The 15,519-nt window shown below is 40.6% G+C and overlaps 1 protein-coding gene and 1 long non-coding RNA gene across 3 annotated transcripts in view; both read left to right on the top strand.

Annotated features, from left to right (window-relative positions):
- The first annotated feature begins 1,279 nt into the window (after window positions 1–1,279).
- LOC120878533 lies at window positions 1,280–3,942 on the top strand. Its single transcript, XR_005724566.1, has 2 exons — window positions 1,280–1,588; window positions 3,425–3,942. It is a non-coding gene; the product is annotated as an uncharacterized LOC120878533 (long non-coding RNA).
- Window positions 3,943–11,753: 7,811 nt separating this feature from the next.
- The window catches only part of E2F5 (E2F transcription factor 5), a 31,451-nt gene continuing 27,685 nt past the window's right edge, over window positions 11,754–15,519 (top strand). For both annotated transcript variants that reach the window (XM_040261140.1, XM_040261139.1), the window contains exon 1: window positions 11,754–12,060. In XM_040261140.1, coding sequence (XP_040117074.1) covers window positions 11,923–12,060 — 138 coding nt within the window. In that variant the 5' untranslated portion in view covers window positions 11,754–11,922. The remainder of the gene's footprint in view (window positions 12,061–15,519) is intronic.

The raw sequence follows: 15,519 nt of genomic DNA, 5'->3' as shown, positions 1-15,519 counted from the left end.
ATGCCAGCAAATTTGGAAAACTCAGCAGTGGCCACAGGACTGGAAAAGGTCAGTTTTCATTCCAATTCCAAAGAAAGGCAATGCCAAAGAATGCTAAAACTACCGCACAATTGCACTCATCTCACACACTAGTAAAGTAATGCTCCAAGCCAGGCTTTAGCAATACATGAACCGTGAACTTCCTGATGTTCAAGCTGGTTTTAGAAAAGGCAGAGGAACCAGAGATCAAATTGGCAACATCGGCTGGATCATCAAAAAACCAGTAGTGTTCCAGAAAAACGTCTATTTCTACTTTATTGGCTATGCCAAAGCCTTTGACTGTGGAAAATTCTGAGAGAGATGGGAATACCAGACCACCTGACCTGCCTCTTGAGAAATCTGTATGCAGGTCAAGAAGCAACAGTTAGAACTGGACATGGAACAACAGACTGGTTCCAAATAGGAAGAGGAGTACGTCAAGGCTGTATATTGTCACCCTGCTTATTTAACTTCTATGCAGAGTACATCATGAGAAATGCTGGATTGGAAGAAACACAAGCTGGAATCAAGATTGCCAGGAGAAATATCAATAACCTCAGATACGCAGATAACACCACCATTATGGCAGAAAGTGAAGAGGAGCTAAAAAGCCTCTTGATGAAAGTAAAAAAGGAGAGTGAAAATGTTGGCTTAAAGCTCAACATTCAGAAAACTAAGATCTTGGCATCTGGTACCTTCACTTCATGGGAAATAGATGGAGAAACAGTGGAAACAGTGTCAGACTTTATGTTTTTGGGCTTCAGAATCACTGCAGATGGTGAGTGCAGCCATGAAATTAAAAGACGCTTACTCCTTGGAAGAAAAGTTATGACCAACCTAGATAGTATATTCAGAAGCAGAGACATTACTTTGCCAACAAAGGTACGTCTAGTCAAGTCTCTGGCTTTTCCAGTGTCATGTATGAATGCAAGAGTTGGACTGTGAAGAAAGCTGAGTGCCGAAGATTTGATGCTTTTGAACTGTGGTGTTGGAGAAGACTCTTGCGAGTCCCTTGGACTGCAAGGAGATCCAGCCAGCCCATCCTAAAGGAGAGTCCTGGGTGTTCATTGGAATGACTGATGCTAAAGCTGAAACTCCAGTACTTTGGCCACCTCATATGACGAGTTGACTCATTGGAAAAGACTCTCATGCTGGCAGGGATTGGGGCAGGAGGAGAAGGGGGCGACAGGATCAGATGGCTGGATGGCATCACCGACTCGACTGATGTGAGTTTGCGTGAACTCCGGTAGTTGGTGATGGACAGGGAGGCATGGCGTGCCGCACTGCATGGGGTCACAAAGAGTCGGACACGACTGAGCGACTCAACTGAACTGATGCTTCCATTAAAATATGAATATGAGTGCTTCCATGTAAAAAAAAAAATCCTAATTTTTATACATCCAGGTAGATAGGTGCTTTTGTTTTGTTTTTAAGGGATGCAATGGAAAAGCTTCATAGTATGGATGATGCCTTTAAGAAACAAGTTGATGCAATTGTTGAAGCTCATCAAAATGAAATAATACAACTGGCAAATGAAAAACAGAAATGTATTGATTCTGCAAATTTAAAGGTACTGTAAGTAAAATTCACTTTGATAATCAGTATTAAGTTGTTATAGCTAAGTAAATTATATCTTCAACAGTGATAAGGAGAACAGGCAGCATGATTTAATGACCAAATAGATACGAAGAATGTTACTAATACAATCATGAAACCAGACCAGCATGTTGGTAATACTTAGATTAGTTGTAGAACAGAATTTTAATAAAACCAAGATTATAAATTTGATCCTGATATGCACCTGCTCCATGAGCTCTGGATAAAAATTTATATATCCTTCACCAATTTCAGCTGGAAGCCCTTTTGGTAACAGATAGGCAAGGTGAGAATGTGAATACATTAAGTACAATCCATTACTGCCTTGGACAAGTTCTCAAGGATTGTTTTATTATTAATTAGGGTTCAAACTGTCAAATTTCTCATCGAGAAAGGAATGGGTTTAGGATGATACTAAATGACAGGGAAACATCAGAATTAACTTATGAAACTTTTAAATAATACATATGTATGAGCGTTCCCCTCATACTTTCATTCACTAAGACTAGGTTCAAACCTAGATATTTTTAAAACTCAACAGTTGATTCTCATGTGACTTCACTGTTAAGATCCACTAAATGAGGCAGTTATGAACTTTCATTTTTCCCAGATTTTGAAGTGTTAATAGGAAACACATACCTTTAAGACTGAAAGTTCAGAAATCAGCAACTAGAAAAGGAAAGGAATACTAAATATTTTATAATCAAGGTTGTGTAGTTAAATGACATTAAAGGAGCCTATATAACCAGAAAGAGGGAATTAGGTCTTTGAAAATAATCACAATTAATAAAGAAATACAATTTGTTCAAAATTTAGTTCTTTATTTCAGTTCAGTGGTTGTTTCAGATATTTTATTTTATTTGAGTGTTGAATAAGAGTACACTAGGTATTATTAAATAAACTATGATATTAGGCCTTTAGCTCAAAGCAAAATACTGTGTTTGATTTTGGACATCTTGCCAGTATGATGTAATATCATAGGGAGGTGTTTGTTAGGGATTTAGAAAAATGGCACCAAAGTTTAAATGTGGTAATCATGAAAAAAGGCATCACATACAGGTGATCATTTAAGTTAGGAGAAATGTTAATTTTTAGAAGGAAAAAAATTAGGAAGTCTATATTAGAGATTAGGAACAGGGAAGTAGAACAGATAGGGATGACTATATTGGTAGTACCCTTAGGAATGTTGTATAATAGGAGAGAGAGTTTCAAGCAGAAATTAATTGTATCAAATACATTGAATCCTAGGAGAATAAATATGGGTTAACAGTAAATCATAAAATTATCTCTCAGAAAGATGATAATGTATAACCACCACCAGCAGTTTTAGAAATGCAGTGTTTAAAGAGTTTCTTTGGGAAGGGAGGTGATTTCAGTTTTGAAAGTTTGTAAGGATAAGTCAAGAGTCATGATTTGACATTCATAAGCAGCATAGGACTGCTTAGGAATGCGAAAGCAGTTGAGTCAGAAGATTAAGTCAGAAAACTGGGTTTCATCCAGATATGCTACTGAGAAGCACCACAAACTTGAACAAGTTTTCTGAACTATAAAATAGCTAAATTACCATGTGTTCATTACAAGAGCCTATGAGAAATAAAGGGATAGTGTATACGTGTGAATATTTTGTATATAGTATGACATTGTTTTCCATATTAGTATTTGAATAGGTTAACATTTTATTAACTTCTTGCTTTAAGTGAACATTACGTCACAAATTATAAAATGTATACAAATCTTTTACTTTCTGCATTTTTTAAAATGCATTTTCACTGAGAAATTTAAATGTTATAAAATGTACATATTGATTTAGGTTCATCGAGTTGAAGAAGAAATGCGTGGACTTCTGGAAGAAACATGCAAGAACAAAAAAGCAATGGAAACAAAAATTAAGCAACTTGCTTTTGCTCTAAGTCAAATTCAGCAAGAAATTTGATGATTCTGAGAACAAATTTAATTGAAATGGATCGGCAGGCCTATTGTAAAAATGATTAAATATTGTAATAGTAGTAACTGCTGTGACTTTGAAATGTCTCTTTCTACACATTTCATTCTGATTTTATTTTAAAAGACTTTTGATCAAGTATTAATTGTATATGTAGGTTTTTTTTATAATAAATTGTTGACAATTATGTGTATTAGAAAAACCTATCAAAATAACTAGACTTAAAACACTTTTTCTTGTTTCTGTGCTATACATTGTCTGGTCATTACACATTTGCCTATAAGTATGTTAATGAAAATTTAGTATTTTGACTACATGAGGGAAAGTATTTTAATACTGTTAACTTTACTGAGTTGATGAACTAATTATATTTATTGGTTCCTTCAGTTGAGGTAGCTCCATTCTTTTAAAATGCTCATAAGTGTAGCCAAAAAATATTTTAAATCTGTATATGAGATGTGGTATTTTTAAGAATGCATATATATGTCTCCACATCATTCATAATGACTCCTTTTTAGTTAATGAGGAGAATTCTTATTTTACAATCTAAAACACTTTTATTCCATTTCATATCAGTTATTTATTCCTATTTCAGTTTTGTCATCTCTTATGTTCCTGTGTATGCAGAACAAAGATCTGAATACTATTCTCCTTAGCATTTCTGAAAGAAAGAGAATATAATACCAAACTCTAACATAGCCAGTGAACTATGTTTTTTTTAAATTAAATGCAATCAGAAAAAATGTAAAGAAAGGGCCTCATTTGTTACAGGCAAGGTTTATACTGAAATCTCTGGGAGATCAAGCATATCAGCACGTAATGGGAGCCTATAGGGAATGGGAGGACATAAGAAATATTGGGGAAAATAATAGCTGGAACCTTCCTTAATATGATGAAAAAGATGAACCTACATGTTCGAGAACTTCAGTAAAACTCAGGATAAATAAACACAAAGAGAACCACACCTAGACACTTCACAGTCAAACTGTTGGGGGAAATCTTGAAAGTAGCAAGAAAATATGATTTAATGTAAAGAAATAATCAACAGTTGAGAAATTTCTCTTCTCATGAGAAATAATGGAGACTAGAAGGCAGTGACGGACATATTTTAGGTACAGGAAATAAAAGAACAATAAGTCAAGAATTCTACATCCAACAAAATTATCCTTCAAAATAAAATGCAAAACACACTAGATGCAGTGGGCTGACAAAGTTTTCAACAACAACCAAAAAATCAGCTAAGAATTCTATATCCAGCAAAACTGTCTTTCAAATGAAGCCAAAATAAAGTCAAGTCATTCTCAGGTACAGCTGGGAAATATGTTCCTACCAGACCCACTTTAACAAAAAAAGGCTGAAGGAAGTTCTTACTTCAGATCCTTTCAGAATGTGACCCTAGAGAGTAATTTGAATAAACATGAGAAGAAATACTCATAAAGCGAAATATATAATTATAAAAAAATATAAATACATATTTTCCCTTCATCTCTTAACTGATTAAAGAATCAAAAAATATAAAATAATGTATATAATTATATTATTGGGAGTAAAACAAAATGTAACATTTCTCCATATCAGCACAAAGGTGGATGGAAGCAAAGCTGTATTGGGAAGTAGGGAAATAGGAGATAGTAACTTGAAACCCATAGGAACAAGTGACAATAATGAGTTGTAAATATGAAAATTAATTTAACTATGAATATATATATTTGCTGTCCTACTTGGACTTTATATAAAACAACCAAACAGTTTCATAACAAAAAGAGGAAGAAAATAGAACTAAATAGAAACATTTCTACATTTCACTGAAATTGGGTTAGTATAAATCTGTTGTGTATGTAAATTTGTGAAGTCATTAAGGATGTAACTCATATAACCAAAAAATAGTCAAAGTGAATTAAAACGTTACACTAGAAAATATTTGTGTAATACAAAAGTAGGAAAAAGCAATAAAGTATTAAGCAATTTTTAAATGCAGTAAAGAAAGCAAGATAGAAAACAGTAAAATGACATAGATAAATTTAAAATTTGCATAATTTATATCAATAATTACATTGTGTGACTGGATTAAATGATCCAATCAAAAGAATGGGTAAGAAAACAAGATCCAACTACATAACACTTTCAAATATGCAAATAGGTTGGAAATATCAGTAAAAGGATAGAAAACAGCGACCATAAGAAAGATGGAGTGACTACTAATATCAGAAAAAAAGAGACTAAAAAATTGTACTAGAAGAGATGAAACAATGTCAATTCATCAGGAATAAGAAGTATATACATGGATACACCTAACAACATATTCCCCAAATTCACGAAGAAAAACTGACAAGGACTTGAAGGTGGGAATGGGGTGGGGACAAGATTATTCAATAGGAACACAAACCCTCCCTGGTGATTCAGTGGTAAAGAATCGACCTGCCAATGCAGGGAACACAGGTTTGATCCCTGGGCCAGGAAGATCCCATGTGCCATAGATCACCTAAGCCCATGCGCCAGAGTTACCAAGCCTGTGCTTGAGTTGGTGAACCACAGCTACTTCAGCCCAAGCGCTGCAACCGCTAAGCCCGTGCACTTTCAGCCCAAGGTCTGCAACAAGAGAAGCCACCCCAGTGAGAAGCCCACACGCTGTGACTGGAGAGTAGACCCTGCTCCCCGCAACTGAAACCCCATGCTCAGCAACAAAGACCTGGTACAGTCAAAGAAACAGTAGGAAATCACCACTTTCAACAACAGACAGAAAGTGAAGCAGATCAGCAAGAAAATGGAAGACTTCAACAACACTAGACCTACTAGGCCTAACAGACAACTGTAGAACACTTTAAGAACAGAATCTTCACATCCTTCCGAAGTGCACCTGGAGCCTTCTGCAGTACAGATGAGACGCAAGGTCAACAAGTAAGCCTCAGTGGATTTGGAAGTATTGAAATCACACAAAGTAATACTTGGCCACTTGATACAAAGAGCTGACTCATTTGAAAAGACCCTGATGCTAGGAAAGATTGATGGCAGGAGGAGAAGGGGACGACAGAGGATAAGCTGGTCGGATAACATCACTAACTCGATGGACATGGGTTTGGGTGGACTCTGGGAGTTGGTGATGGACAGGGAGGCCTGGCATCCTGCAGTCCATGGGGTTGCAAAGAGTTGGACATGACTGAGCAACTGAACTGAACTGAACTGATGCTCTCTGAACACAATGAACTGAAATTAGAAAAGAATAACAAATTTGGGAAATTTACAGTGTGGAAATGAACACTACCATATCAAAGAATAAATCATGAAATTAGAAAAATTCTTTGAGGTGAATGGAAATAGAAAATACAAGATGTAGCTAAAGTAATTAGAAGGAAATTTTTGTCTGCAAGCAACTATATGAAAAAAATATTTGAAATCAACATCCTAACCTTCCACCTATAGTGTTAGTCACTCTGTCGTGACCAACTCTGCAATCCCATGTACAATAGCCCAGCAGGCTCCTCTGTCCATAGAATTCTCCAGGCAAGAATTCTGGAGTGGGTAGCCTTTCCCTTCTCCAGAGGATCTTCCCAACCCTGGGATGGAACCTGTGTCTCCTGCATTGCAGGCAGATTCGTTACCATCTGAACCACCAGGGAAGCCCTCCACGTATGAGATACTGAAAAGGAGGAAACTACAGCCAAAGCAGACAAAGAAAAATTAGAGCAAACATTAATGAAAGAAAAAACGCACCTAAATTTTCGACTTTGAGAAATTGACAAATCTTGAGGTAGATTAATTAAGGGAAAAAAGGCTTAAATTACTAGAATCAAGAATGAATACATGGAAATAACAATAAGAGTGGGAGGAAACTTTGGAAGCTGATGAATATGTTTACTTCCTTATGATGGTCATAATTTCTTATGTGTATACTTATTCTCATCAAATTGTGTAGAATAAATATGTACAGCTTTTACATGTCAATCATACCTAAATTGGTTTAAATTTTTTTTAATTCCATTGACAATAAATTTTAAACATAAAATTCTTAGGTTTTTATTTAACAAACGTTCAAATCTCACACTCTGAAAACTACAAAACATTATTGAAAGACAAATATTCATGGAATAGAAGACTTAATATTGACAAAATGGTAATTCTCCCCCAAATTCATCTACAGATTAAATGCAATCCCCACCAAAATCTCAGCTAGCTAGCTTATTTGCATAAGCTGACAACATGTCTCTAAAATTCATATAGAAATTCAAGGAATCTAGGCCAAAACAATCTTCAAAAAGGAAAAGCTGGAAAACTCACACTTCCTCATTTAAAAACTTAACTAGAAAACTACAGGAGAAAAGCAGTCAAGGTGGTAGAGGTGAGGGAACCTAAGCTCACTTCCTCTCAGGAGCAACCCAGAATCACAACAATCTGCAGAATAACCATCATTTTAAAAGACCAAAACCTACCAGAAAATATCATCTACAACTAAAGACATAAGGAGAGAACCAAATGAGACTGGCAAGAGAGGCAGACCCATGATACAATAAAATCTCATACCCACAAGGTGGGCCACCCACAAACTAGAAAATAATTGTATTACAGAGGTTTTCCCACAGGAGGGAGAGCTCTGAGCCCCTCATCAGGGCCCCCAGACTGGGAGTCCAGCACTGGGAAGAGAAACCTCCAGAGCATTCAGCTTTGAAGACCAGTGAGGCTTCACTGCAGAAGCTTCACAGGGTTGGGGGGAAATAGAGACTTCATTCTTAAAGGGCACACACAAAATCTCACATGTACCAGGACCAACAGAGAAAGCAGTAATTTGATAAGTGCCAAGCTAGGCCTACCTGCTGGTCTTGGTGGGTTTCTTAGGGAGGCAAGGGGCAGCTCTGCCCGGCCCTGGGGACATAAACAGTGATGGCAGAGATACAGGGGAGTGTTCATCTATGTGAATTCACTGGAGGCAGACATCTTGCTTGGATCATTAGACTTGGCTCTACTCAATAGCCTGTAGACTCTAGTGATGGAATGCCTCAGGCCAAACAACACAGCCCCACTGGTCAGCAGACAGGCTCCTCAAGACTTCCTGAGCCCACAGCCACCATGGTCCTGCCCACCATGGAACCAAGACCCAGCTCCACCCCTGAGGGGTAGGTACCAGCCCCTCCTGCCTAGAAGCCTGCACAAGCCTCTCAGTCAGTTTAGTCACTCAGTCGTATCCAAATCTTTGCGACCCCATGAACCGCAGCACGCCAGGCCTTCCTGTCCATCACAAACTCCTGGAGTTTACTCAAACACGTCCATTGAGTCGGTGATGCCATCCAACCATCTCATCCTCTCTCGTCCCCTTCTCTTCTTGCCCTCAATCTTTCCCAGCATCAGGGTCTTTTTCAATGAGTCAGTTCTCTGTATCGAGTGGCCAAAGTATTGGAGTTTCAGCTTCAGCATCAGTCCTTCCAATGAACACTCAGGACTGATCTCCTTTAGGATGGACTGTTTCGATCTCCTTGCAGTCCGAGGGATTCTTTTGAGATTCTTCTCCAACACTACAGTTCAAAAGTATCAATTCTTCAGCACCCAGCTTTCTTTATAGTCCAACACTCACATCCATACATGACTACTGGAGAAACCATAGCATTGACTACACGGACCTTCGTTGGTAAATTATGTCTCTGCTTTTTAATATGCTGTCTCGGTTGGTCATAACTTTTCTTCCAAGGAGCAAGTGTCTTTTAATTTCACAGCTGCAGTCACCATTGGCAGTGATTTTGGAGCTCAAAATAATCAAGTTGGTCACTGTTTCTACTGTTTGCCATGAAGTGATGGGACCAGGTGCCATGATCTTAGTTTTCTGAATGTTGAGCTTTAAGCCAACTTTTCCACTCTCTTTCCCTTTCATCAAGAGGCTCTTTAGTTCTTCTTCACTTTCTGCCATCATAAGGGTGGTGTCATCTACATATCTGAGGTTACTGATATTTCTCCCAGCAATCTTGATTCCAGCTTGTGCTTCATCCAGCCCAGCATTTCTCATGATGTACTCTGCAAACAAGTTAAATAAGCACAAGCCTCTATACCAGCCTTAACTACCAGGACACAGATACCAGAAGTAAGAAAACTAAAGTCCCAAAGCCTGCAGGCTGAGTCTGCACATGCAGGCCAGACTCTTTCCTGGGACCAGCTGAACCCTAGCCTTTGGGTGACAGGAGGAGAGGACACTGGGGCCACACAGGAGGCCAGCAGGGACAGTCTCCAAGATAGAGAAACATAAAAATGACTCCACTGTTAGAGGGTGTGCACAAACTCTCATATACCTGGGACCCAGTGCAGAAGCAGTGGTTTGAAAGGAGCCTGGGTCAGACCTACATGAGGATCTTGGGAGAGTTTCCTGGAGAGGAAACTGGAGCTCGCCCTAGGGACTTAGACGCTGGCAGAAGCCATTCTAGGGAGTTCATTTCTACCTCATGGATACTGGTGCTGGCACGTGCCCATGTGGAATCTTCCCTCAGCTCATAAGCCTCAGGACGCAACCCTGCCCCTACCCACCAGCCTACAGTCACCAATACTAGCGGGCAGGCACCTGGCCCTGCCCACCAGTGAGCCTGCTCTAGCCTTGGAACCATCCTCAGAGGCCAGAGGGCTAATCCTAACCTCAGGACAACTGAACCCCCATAGTCTATGAACCCAGCCCACCCACTAACGGTCCAGCACGAGCCCAGGGATGGGTGGGCCTTGGCCTCGCCCACCGGCAGGCCCACCCAAGCTACAGAACATGAGAGGGGTGTCAGGAACCAATGCTATCCAACATCAGTTCTGGGACTCCACGGGCCCTGCAAGTGGGCCTCAGGATGTGGTTATGCCTGCGAAAAGGTTAGCACTAGCCCCAAGTTCACCCACCAGTGGGCAGGAACCAACCCCGGGATCTCCTGAAACCTGATCCAGCCCACTGCACTGGTGAGTGAGTATTAGTCCTCTGAGCCTCTTTAGCCGACTACCTCATGACCTGGTCTCAACAACCAATGGTCAGCAGCCTCCACACAAGGCAGGGCCTGGCCACCAGCTGGACCAGGGACTAATCAAGCCTATCTGACTGCCCACAGTAGTCAGCCTGCCACAACAGAAGGACCCTAGCAGCCCACATCGAGGTACCCCTAGAGCGACAAGAGGGGAGAAGACTGCTGGGACTCATAGCTGTGTCTCCTACAAGAAGCTACTGTTGGGAAATACAAGAAACCTCCCAAATATACAGAAATAAAACATCTAGTCAAGCAAAATAAAGTGACAGAGGAACATGTTCCAAATGAAGGAACAAGATAAAACTCCAGAAAAAGAAGTGGAGATAGGCAATCTACCTGGAAAGAATTCAGGATGAATGATTTTTAAAGACGATAAAAGAACTTGGTAAAGAATGGAATTCTTTAGTGCAGAACTACAAGTATTTAACAGCAGAATTAGAAAATACAGATAACAACCAAAGATGAATATAATAACTGAAGTGAAAAATACACTAGAAGAAATCAACAGTAGACTGAATAATACAGACGAATGGATCAGCAACATGGAAGACAGGGTATTGGAAATCACTGTTGCTAAACAGAAAGTTGGACTATAAAGAAAGCTGAGAGCGGAAGAATTGATGCTTTTGAACTGTGGTGTTGGAGAAGACTCTTGAGAGTCCTGTGGACTGCAAGGAGATCCAACCAGTCCATCCTAAAGGAGATCAGTCCTGGGTGTTCATGGGAAGGACTGATGCTGAAGCTGAAATTCCAATACTTTGGCCACCTGATGCGAAGAGCTGACTCATTTGAAAAGACCGTGATGCTGGGAAAGATTGAGGGCGGGAGGAGAAGGGGACGACAGAGGATGAGATGGTTGAATGGCATCACCGACTCAGTGGACATGAGCTTGAGTAAACTCCGGGAGTTTGTGATGGACAGGGAGCTGGCGTGCTGCAGTCCATGGGGTCGCAAAGAGTCGGACACGACTGAGCCACTGAACTGAACTGAACTGAAGCCCCTTTTCCCACTCGCGGAATCCACCTCCCGCCCCGCCCCCTCTCGCCCCGCCCACCCCTCCCGCCTCCTCCCTTATCACCCCTATCGTCTCGCCCCGCCCAGCCCTCCCCTCCCGCCTTCAGCGAAGCGCGTTTCCCAGCGCCAGCGCGCCGTGCGTCACTTCCGGCCATTTAAAGGCGGGCCCCGCCCCCGGCGCGCCGGCTCGCGCTCGCACCCCGCCCCCGGTCGCGGCCCCCTGTTCACGGCCCACTTGGGGAGGGGAGGGAAGGGGTGGAGGCCTCAGGTGGGTGGGCGCCGCGCACCTGTAGCTGCCAGGAGCCCGCGACCCCTCGGCGGGCGGCGACGGCCGCGGCCGCCGCGGGTCCGGCCCGGCAGGTGGCGGAGCGCGGGGACGCGATGGCGGCGGCCGAGCCCGCGAGCTGCGCGCCGCCCGGGGCCGGCAGCAGCCGGCACGAGAAGAGCCTGGGGCTGCTCACCGCCAAGTTCGTGTCGCTGCTGCAGGAGGCCAAGGACGGCGTGCTGGACCTCAAGGCGGTGAGCGCGGGCTGCGGTCTCAGGAGGAGGAAGGGCGGGCCGCTGGGTGAGGGGCGCGGGGCCTGAGCAGGGGCCGCGCCGCCGACAAAGAGCCGCGGCGCCCGCGTGGCGTTCACCTCAGCGCGCGCGGCCTGGGCCGGGGCGCCCTGGGGGTCTCCGCTGGTGCGGACTGGCGGCTATTGTAGGCGACTCCTGTGAGGGCGTCTGTCGGTTGTTGAAAACACGCAAGCAGGCAAAACCCGAGTTTGCCACCTCTTGTGGATGAAACAAAACGTGAACTCTTCAGTCCTCCTCTTAAAATAAGAATAGTAAATAAAAGCGCCTCTCCCTCTTAAACTTCTTGTCACAATCCTGGTGACTTAAGAGGGATGTTTGATTTGTGAGTTAATTTGGTATCTGAAGCAAGCAAGCGAAACCGGTGTTTGCCACCTCTTCTGAATGAAGCAAAAAAGTCAACCCTTCAGTCCTCTTAAAATAATAGTAAATAAAAACTCCACTTTTACACTTTTCACAATCCTGATGACTAAGAGGGATGTTTGATTTGTGAGTTAATTTGGTATCTGAAGCAAGCAAACAAAACCCGAGTTTGCCACCTCTTCTGGATGAAACAAAAACGAAGTGAACTCTTCACTATTATTTTAAGTCATCCTCTTAAAATAATAATAGTAAATAAAAACACCTCTGGCTCTTACACTTCTTTTCATAACCCTGATGACTAAGGCATGTTTGATTTGCGACTTAATATGGTATCTGATACACATGTATAAAAGTGAGACTTGGCCATCACACGGCGAGGGGATGTTTTATAACTTCCACCAAAAGAGATGGAAGCGCCGCGTAAAGTCTCCGGTTTCCCGAGACCGTGTGCTTGGTCTGTTACTACAGTTTCAGAATTTTCAAACAACAACATGCATCAAAAACTGTTCTGTTAAACAAAGTGACTTAACCGTTCCAGGCCGGATTTGGAAGGATTCCACACCGCTGAGGAGCAAGAGAATGTGATCACTTGAATTAAAATTCAGCCAGCACACCCAGTTTAAGAACTAAAGCTTTAAGAACAAATGAAAATTTAATGAGTCAGTAAGCATCGCAGGCCTTTCCTAGGCATTACCCCTGAATCTGGTCTGACACGGGGGATTGGTCCTAGCCCCTAAGGGAGTGTTGGGACAACCTTACCTCCCTTGAAGGCTGCAGTTATCAAGACTGTGCTGACAGTAGGCTGCAGCATCTGAGCAGAGAGGGTCTTCTAGTTCTCCCTGACCTGAAAAAAAAAAGAGGCCAACTTGATGGTCCCTGCTAGGAGTCCTCCTCTCAGGTTGCCCTGGGAGGTGAGGTGTGTCTTGGAATGTCCTCTCCATCTCTTGGGTGTAGTAGGTGTTCAGTAAGTGATTGTTGAGTTATCTGAATTGTTCTACTTTATACAAACAAGGCGTGATGCACAAATTTTGCATTTTTGGAAGTGATTTCTAGTCTTTTTTTCTGAAAGTGTTATTTTTAGAATTTTCCTATACCTTTTGGAAATTCTGGTCCTTTTCTTCCCTGTCCCCTACCCCCAGCTCTTTCCTCCATACTTCTCTCCCTCCCTAAAAGTGGTTTACAGCATATATAATAGTTATGAACTAAATTGGATTCTCTTTAAAGAATGTCACAGTAAGTCATGAGGTCATCGATGAAAGCCAGGGATGTTACACAACACAGCTTGCAAACTGCTATTCAGAATCTAGAAATTCAGTTGTAGCCTGTGACTTTAGTACGGAATCAGGAGAATTTGGGGTTTTCCAGATGAAACTGAGCTCTAAGGGCTGACTGTGAGGGCTTCTACAACTTGCCTTGGAATAGGATGGAACTTTGCCCTTGCTTTTCTCTCAATTCTTTGTGTTCTTCCTGTTTCATCTGTGGTCATATTTTGTTGTCCAGAAGTCAAAAAGGCAGTGGGCAGGAAGTGGATTTTTAATCTTTCCTAACAACTTTGTTTCATTCATCCTGAAACTTTCCTAAAAGTTCAAAGGTTTCTGCAGTAACAGTAGGTCTCATTATATTAATGACTTTTTACTTGTAGAGAGCAGTTTGAAAAACCAGTATTCTTTTTTACATATATATGAATATGTTTGTAAATTTCACTTATTTACATTTGCTTATATATGTGTAAAATCTTATATTATAAAAGTCTTATACTGAAATCTTTCCAAAGATATTTCTTACTGTGCACCATTGTAAAAGATCATAACGACTTTTGATGATATATGTTGAAGATGGATTAACTGATAAGTTTCTCTAATTTGAAATTAATTATAAAATCATTTTATATTCTTACTTGGGAGTAGTGTATTTCTTACATTCTTACTTGGAGATGGTTTATTTCAACCTTATGCACTTGATATTTTTTAAGAGCAATTAATGAAAGATTTCTGTGAATATCATGAATATAAAAAATACTATTTTTTACTTGGATGTGTATTTAACCATCACATCCAAGTGTCTTAGATATCCATAAAATATCCACACCAGGTACGCGCTATTTTTTTCCTAACTTAGGACATATACACTGAAAAATAAGAACATAATGTTGTATCTTAGTGATAACTTTCTTCTTAGTAATTTAACTAATTGAGGACATAGCTTAACAAAGCAAACACATTCTAATAAAGATAATCTAGTATAATTTAACCATAAGGAAGGAATAGAAACACCTTTGAAGTAGTTTAAGATATTTTATTCAATATCTTCCTCCTACACCCCCACCGTATAGCCTCATTTACAACAGTGGAAGTAGGGTAGTTACTCTCTGTTTATTCCAGTGAGATGACAAGTTACATCATGGTCCTCTCCATTTATGCAGTTTGTCAATTTATGCTGTTAGTAGTTGGCATTTATTGCAGGTTTAGTACATGCCAGGCATTTTACACATGCTAACTAATGTTATCCTCCTAACTTTAAATTTGGGCTAATCATCCCCAATTCACAGATGAGAAAACTGATAGGTTAAGTAACTTGCCTAATGTCACACAGTAGAAAGTGACAGCTGTGACTTGAAACTAGACCATTTTTTCTTCTTTTCTAGGCTATACGGCCGTTCAGTACTCCTAAAAAAGTTAATTTCTTATTTACGTTTTTCATCTGTGTAAGGGCATGGAATCTTTCTTAAAAGAAAAATACGAGATTATTTTTATTATACTTCTACTCACGATAGAAGAGAAAGTATTAATCTCCTGCATTGAAAATGAAGATATTGATGGCAAATTCCATAATATATCATAAATTAAACTAGTCCTATTTGTCTAGAACTAAGAATTTAAGTAAGATAGTTATGACTGTCTATATATTGCTGTAAAAATTCCTATTATAACTAGGTTTTCATATTTGCCATTTTGATGCCATATTCAACTTTTTAAGTATGCTTGATTGCTTATCTTTTTAATTATAATTGTTAAAGTTATCAATTGCCTGAATCATACCTGG

Source organism: Oryx dammah, unplaced genomic scaffold (genome assembly GCF_014754425.2).
Source record: "Oryx dammah isolate SB20612 unplaced genomic scaffold, SCBI_Odam_1.1 HiC_scaffold_19, whole genome shotgun sequence".
NCBI classification, from domain to species: Eukaryota; Metazoa; Chordata; class Mammalia; order Artiodactyla; family Bovidae; genus Oryx; species Oryx dammah.
Note: the sequence above shows the minus strand (reverse complement) of the source record. Positions and strands in the feature narration are given on the sequence as shown.